Source organism: Coffea eugenioides, chromosome 8 (assembly GCF_003713205.1).
Source record: "Coffea eugenioides isolate CCC68of chromosome 8, Ceug_1.0, whole genome shotgun sequence".
Taxonomy (NCBI): Eukaryota; Viridiplantae; Streptophyta; class Magnoliopsida; order Gentianales; family Rubiaceae; genus Coffea; species Coffea eugenioides.
The window spans coordinates 31,042,559-31,049,727 of NC_040042.1; the positions used below are offsets into that span (position 1 = coordinate 31,042,559).

Below are 7,169 nucleotides of genomic sequence, written 5' to 3' on the forward strand. Positions count from 1 at the left end.
TGATGTTAATATGCATTGCTACCTCAATGCACAGGATTGTCTACAGCAGAAACGACAACTTCATCAATCCTAGTTTTCATTTACATTATAACTGTTGCTATACTTAGTATTGTTGAGTTTGTTTTTGTATCCTAAATTGAAAATTTTACAAAGAAATCTGCCTTACGGTTCTTATAAAGATAGTGGGTTTAAATGAATTTAAGTGCGTTAAGGGCATCAGCTCAATTTATGAATACACCAGCCCAATCTAAGAGGAGTTTTGGTTAGATGACAGACCAAGTGTGTGCGGCCGAACTACATAATTTTAATAGCTTATAAGTCTGAAAGCTAAAGTTGGATATGACCTGTCGTCTTTTTCAAATCAGAAGAACAAGTGATGGGTCTTTGGGCCGTTAAATATTTTGTGCTATTTAGACTCTTTTGTATTTTCAGTTTTAGGTGCCTTTTGAGCCTTGAAATTATTTCCTAAGGTTTTGTACTCTCTCTTTATTATAGAAAATCTGCTACTCTTTTGCTCATGGTGTAGGTCAATTCGACCAGACCACGTAAAATTCTGTGTTTCTCTGTTTGATTTATTTACTTTGTTATTGTCATTATTAGGTTATCAAAAACCCTATTATTTTAGTTGGTCAATTTTCTGGGATCAGACCTGATAAGTATAGGCCAGTATCAGTATGTCTAGAAACAATATATACAGAGCACTAGTAAAATGCACATGCGTTGCATATCATTATAATATTTGCTATGTAAGATTAATTATACTAGATGAAATTCTTATTAGTATTGGAAGGAAGAATTTTGTATTGTAATGTAATGAATAGAATTTGAATTAGTTGCAAAGATTAAATGTGCATGAAAAAAAACTTCAAAGAATTTAGACATGCATGAATAAAACTGTCTTCAAGTTTTTCGTTGAGCTATCTTCTTTTTGTTCTTTGGCTTTTTCTTAAGGTTGATAATTTCTCATCATCATCAATGATCTCTAAATCTTCATGGTTTTGTTTTTTTTCTTTTTATGGATCTATTTGCTATCTATTTTTTTAAAGACAACATTTTTGTTTCATTGACCTCTTTTTTCTCTGGAGTAACTTTTTCTATAACATCGGCAATGAGTTTAACAGTTCCATTAATAGACTCAACTCTTTGATTCATCTTGAATAAGAATTTGTACTCTGGTTCGTTGTACTTAACCAACGCCAAGTCGATGTACTATTTTGATGTTGTGTTATCATGTTAAATTATATTGGATGCATTGTATAAGATTCATGAAAATATAAATGAAGTAAATATTGTTGCTTTTTTATGCATACATTTTCTATCAATTTCTTGTATTTTGTAGCTAGACATCCTACATAGACATTTGCCGTGTCTTCAAATACAATAACTATTGCATTGCAACCATCATTTTTAACATTTATTTTTAATCTATACCAACAGCATATGTGATCATAAATTAGTAATATTTATTTAAACCATATAATATTGGAAATGTTATTTGCACTTCATATTTTGTTATTTGCACCCCACCATTTGTTATATCGCTTTACTTTAAGAATTTTTTGTACGTCATAGAATTATGATTATCTATGGCATACTTTCCATAATTTTTTAAAATTATTATTACTACACAACAAATTAAATCATAGATATATATAAGGTAGTGTGTATCTTATCGCGCATATGTAAAAAACTGATGTCACAAATAAAGACCAACATATATTAGACATGTGAGATCATATGAACTTAGAAGAGAAACAAACACAGCAATGAAGCAGTAATTTTATTTAGCAATTATGGAGACAAAAGGATACTATATACATGAATAAAAATACCTAATGCCTTAAGGAAAACATGACTGAAGATATTAAATGGGTTAGTTTCAAGAAGTAGCAACTGAATTTGGACATTGGAAGTACCTTAGTATTTATGTTTGAAATAATACCTTGATCAATAAACCAATTTAGAGATAAACAAAACAATAAACTGAATTTTCCTGCTCAACTCAAAAGTAATCATGTCATTCTTGGTTACATAATTGGTGAGGAATTATTGATAGACATAAAATATTATTATCTCTTCGTCCATGCATGTCATTCTGCTTATCCGCTTTTTGCTCTCATTAAAGAGCCTTGTGCTATTCTAGGCCGCAAAATTGTCCACTTACGTGTCGCAAATGTGGGTTTGTTGGCAATTTTCAAAGAGTTGATCGTTGTTATTGTCTCTATTAGAATAATTCTAGTAATCTTGTGTTAATATGCGTGGGAAATACTAATATAAGTAGCTTAAAAATATAAATAAATAGTAATAGCTTAAATAAATAATTGTCACATTGGCAATCAAATAGAAGTTAGTAAATAACAAGTAGCATAAAATTTTGTTAGTCATATTATTTTTAGGAAAATTTCTTGGTAATACTTCAATAATATTTTGGCTATATAAATGCCTAAAAATCAATACAGAGTCAGTTCCATGTTTATATTAGTAGGCTTTCTCACATGAAGGTATTTAATTTTTTTTAGTTATCGAAAGTGGCTTATACATGCAAAAGTATTTTAACGCAATACTTTTTAAAACAAATTGAAAATTTTATTATTTGAATTGAACATGGCTAATATATGGAGGTTTTTTGGACATTTATGTGATATCTACTTTTCACATGGGTGTTTTTGCAAATTGATGCAGGTTATGTTTTGAAATTCTCAATTGTGTCTATAAGTCAAGTGAAAGAAACAAAACATTGCAAGTGGGAAAAGTGAAAATGTAGAATTCTCTATTTTTTAAAAGATAAAATCTTTAATATGCAAAATTTTACGTAATGCCATTCTTTACACTGTGAACCATAGAAGAAGAATAAACCCTTTTAAGAAAAAGGAAGAAGAAGGAGAATAAGTCCTAATTATCTGAATTGAATATCTGACGAATACGTGATAGCATTATAAAGTTTCAAATAGGTACCTTTACTTTAAAGTTTGATTCTTTTTAGCAAAATCCAAAACTTATACTATGGAAAGGTTCTACATTTTGTCAATGTTCAGATGTTATAGAGTCAAGTTCAAATATTGAAAATTGATTCATGAATATTTTGGATTTCAGATGGGATCGATTTGAAGAAGAGTGGTTGGTGAAAGTTTGGTGCCTCAAGTCAGTTTGTTCTGTCTTTTATAGATGGTATATCTTGATTTAGATTTGTATGATTGTATTTGATATATCTATTTCATTTGTAGAAGTATTTCACTTGATGATGGATTCACAATTGAGGTACTAATACTTTAACATAAAATGCTTTATCAGAATTTGAAAGTTGGTTATTTCTATTGGAAAGGAAAGGTGGAAGTATTCAGCAATAATCTCACCCATTTTTCTATTGGAAAAGAAATTAAAAAATAAAGATATTAGATGAACTTGCAATTTATTTTTCTTTTACTTTTAATGTGTTCTAGTGACTTATTCTGGCTTATTCATAATGGCAATATTTTTCTAATGGATTTTGCTATGGAATATCGTAGTAGTTTTTCAATATAAAAGACAAATTTGTATATTGATCTTTGTCGAAACTAAATTAATGTATAGTTTAAGTTATAGAATAAATATTTGTCTACATAACTTAAATAATTTTGATAGGTAAGCAAACAAAAATGTTGTCAAGAAATTGGAAACCTATATTTTATGAGTTAATCTTTCCTACACCGTCAGTGTAAACCTATTTTACACTGACGGCTCACCATATTGCGCCACCTCATTAATGAAAATTGGCAACCTGTTATAACCTGTAACCATTACCTATTATCAAATAAAAATAGGTTATTCACCTCTTTTTCTGCCTCTTCCTTCTCTTTCTATTATATTCTCGATTTGCAACCAAATTCCTCCGCTGATCAACTCAAAATTGGGATGACAGGTTAGACTTCTTTAATCTCTCTCTCTCTCTCTCTCTCTCTTTTTTATATGTATGATGTCTTTTATAAACCCACTTTTACTTAATTTTCACAAAGTGTAAACCCTAATTCAATATTTGTTCAAGAATCGATTTTGTAGTATAAAAGAAAGATGAAATAAATATGTCAAAAAATAAGAAAAATTAACTAAGTTCCTCTTTATATTGCAAAATTATAGTGTAGGTCGATTCCAGCCATGTTAGTGGAAATTCTTATTAAATCTGTTTTGAATATAAATATAACAATATAATGACATTCTAGTTAAAACTAACATTCTGGTCAAGTCACTTAAAGTGGACAAATATTCTGGTCAAATATTTGAAGTGGACAAGTGAACATGTATCAATGAAAAGATAAATACATCAAACTATCACTCTACTTAAGTAATCTGAACTTGGACAAGCAAACTTGATAACAAACTATCATTCTAGTAAAGTAATCTAAACATCTAAACAGTACACGTGAATGAATGAAAAGATAATTCATCAAACTACTAGGCTCTAAACAAGAGCATTTATTGCTCTTAACAGTCCACTCAATTCTTTACTTTGGGACACGTACTTCTATTGTGCCCCTTCTCTTTGCAACAAGAGCATTTATTACTTTTACGAGACTTTTCTAAACCACCCTTCATCCGTAAGGTGCGAGGACGCCCTTTTGATGCAACTGTCACGGGATTAAATAGAGTTATACTCTTCTGAGATGTTTGACCTTGAGTGAGATCATGAATTTCAGAATGTCAGTCAACTTGAGAAATAGATAAACTACTGTCTTGCTCATTCTCGTAGGGCAAATCATCAAGTTTGTCAGATAATGCTTGCAACCCTTGAAGTGCAACTCTGCAATATTGAGTTTGGTGTCAAATCAGGTTAAAAATTTCAATGTCATTTAAAAAAAAAAAGTAGAGGTACTATACAAACCTGTGGTGTTTTGCAGATCTTGAAGCTTTCTCTGAAATGCCAAGTGAACGAACCATTATATCATTAAACCACATGCTTGAATTTCTTAGCGGCTCAGCTTGGTGAAGTTTTTCAGAAAAATCCCCCTCATCTCGTCCACAAATAGCACTCATTGTCCAACGATCCAACAAATAATGCATTGGAAGTGAATGAATTTGTTTCTTTATAAACACCATCAGCGCATGTTTACAAAGAATCCCCACAAATTCAAACTTGTGACAAGAGCACTCAACTTTTTGTTCAACAATATTTAGAATTACAATATATGAGGGAAATTCCTTTTGACGCTCATGTACCCTATATTTGTAAACTCCATCTTTCATAGTTATTTTCTCAGAAACATATTTCTGGGATTCCAGTAATTCATCTTGAAACATTCTGAAAATTTTTCGTGTATACACTTTGGCTGCTTCAGCCTCCATAGGGTACAGAGTTTTCAAAATTGGTTTCGTATTCTTTGTCTTAAATTTTTTTTCTTTTTCTTTATCATACCTTGCCTCAATAGCCCTATCATATTGAGTCACAAATTTACTCATAGCTGTGCTAGAATTCAGATAGTCTTTGAAAAACTTATTCATACTCTCACTTCTTTGGGTAGTTGACATACCTGGACAAAACAGTAGCAATTACACAAAAGTAAATAATTATATAATAAAAAAAATTTAATTATCACTATCCTAAGATTTAAAGTCTAAGTCAAATTTTATTTTTTTAACCAAGAAAGAATAAGGTACATACCTGCGCAAAAACTAGCACGCACAAAAGCAGGAACCCATCTTTCACGAATTGAATATACCTTTTGTATCCATGTATTATTTTGCAACTTGTACTTCTCAATTAACTCAGTCCAAGCCATTTCAAACTCTTCTGGAGTGATAGTGTCATGAATGCATTTTGAGAAATGATACTTGAAATCATTGTTTTGGTGATAAATATGGCTAAGTGTCTCTGGAAATTTTTTCTCAATATGCCACATACAAAAATGATGTGTACTATGAGGTAAAACTCTAGCAACAACATTTGTTATCGCAATGTCTTGGTCTGTAATGACAATTTTAGGAGGGCACCCAAGCATTGCTTCTAACCAAGTTTGCAACAACCAAACAAACGATTCTTCGGTTTCATCCCAAAGCAGAGCACCTCCAAACAAAATTGACTGGTAATGATGATTAACTCCAGTTAATGGAACAAAAGGCATCTTATATTTATTTGTCAGGTATGTAGGGTCAAATGTAACCACATCACCAAAGTGTTTATATAATGACCTTGACTTAGCATCAGCCCAAAAACAATTAGCAAGGCGACCCTCTATATCTACTTGAATGGCATAAAAGAAACCAGGATTCTCAGATTGTCGCTTCTGAAAATATTGCAGCATTAACTGTGCATCTCCTTTTTCTAGTTCCTTGTGTCTTTTTGTACTCAAATAGTTACAAACATCATGATCAGTGACATTCAAGTTTCCAATTCCCCCAACTTGAGTTGCTAAAACAGAGACAATCTTGCTTGGGCGAACACCAGATTGGTCTAGCATATCAATCAAATTCTTTTGGGCCACACTTTTTTTCCTTTTTGAACGTAAAAATTTTTTGCTATAAGGAGAGGCAAGTACATGATTATGTTCTAAAACAAGTCTAGCAATAATCCACTTACCCTTTTCCTTTTGGGATACATACACCAATGCTTTGCATCCTTGTCTTGTTTTATCCCGTGGCATATCAGCTTTAGAATCTTTTTTGGAGCGAAATCCTTCTTTGGAACAAACAAATTCTTGTCCAATTATCGATTTATCGCTCCTTGATTTCGTGATACGATTTCTTCGCACACTAAAACCTTTATTGTGTGCATAGTTAGAGTAACACTTAAAGGCATCACCCAATGATTCAAATTCCATTCCAACATATAAGTTCACCTCTTTTCCAGGTTCAATCTGTTCATTAGTAGAATCTTCAGGCATAGATCCATGTGCAGCGTCATGGTCAAATTGATCTTGTTCCATAGGACATTCAGTACCAAGTTCACATTCCATACGACATTCAGTACCCATTGTTTTTCCGAAAGATGCAACCACAATACCAAACTGGAGACACAAGTTTCACACAATTGTCAATAAACATGACAATAAAAACTACCACTCTTGAAATATTCAAAACAGATTTTGCAATATAAAGAGGAACTTAGTTAATTTTTCTTATTTTTTGACATATTTATTTCATCTTTCTTTTATACTACAAAATCGATTCTTGAACAAATATTGAATTAGGGTTTACACTTT

The 7,169-nt window shown here is 31.3% G+C and overlaps 1 protein-coding gene across 1 annotated transcript; it reads right to left on the reverse strand.

Annotated features, from left to right (window-relative positions):
• Positions 1-4,674: 4,674 nt before the first annotated feature.
• LOC113780522 (protein FAR1-RELATED SEQUENCE 5-like) lies at positions 4,675-6,941 on the reverse strand. The gene is made up of 3 exons (XM_027326318.1): positions 5,633-6,941; positions 4,856-5,501; positions 4,675-4,774 (listed from the first exon to the last, which is right to left on the reverse strand). Exons 1-3 carry the CDS (start codon positions 6,939-6,941, stop codon positions 4,675-4,677), a joined length of 2,055 nt encoding a protein of 684 aa, XP_027182119.1.
• Positions 6,942-7,169: the final 228 nt, after the last annotated feature.

Excerpts from the sequence above, each read along its gene's own strand:
- LOC113780522 (XM_027326318.1), bottom strand. The coding sequence starts at position 6,941 with ATGGGTACTGAATGTCGTATGGAATGTGAACTTGGTACTGAATGTCCT. Across the intron at positions 5,502-5,632 it reads GCGTGCTAGTTTTTGCGCAG|GTATGTCAACTACCCAAAGA; the intron begins GTATGTACCTTA and ends TGTTTTGTCCAG. Across the intron at positions 4,775-4,855 it reads AGATCTGCAAAACACCACAG|AGTTGCACTTCAAGGGTTGC; the intron begins GTTTGTATAGTA and ends TCAATATTGCAG.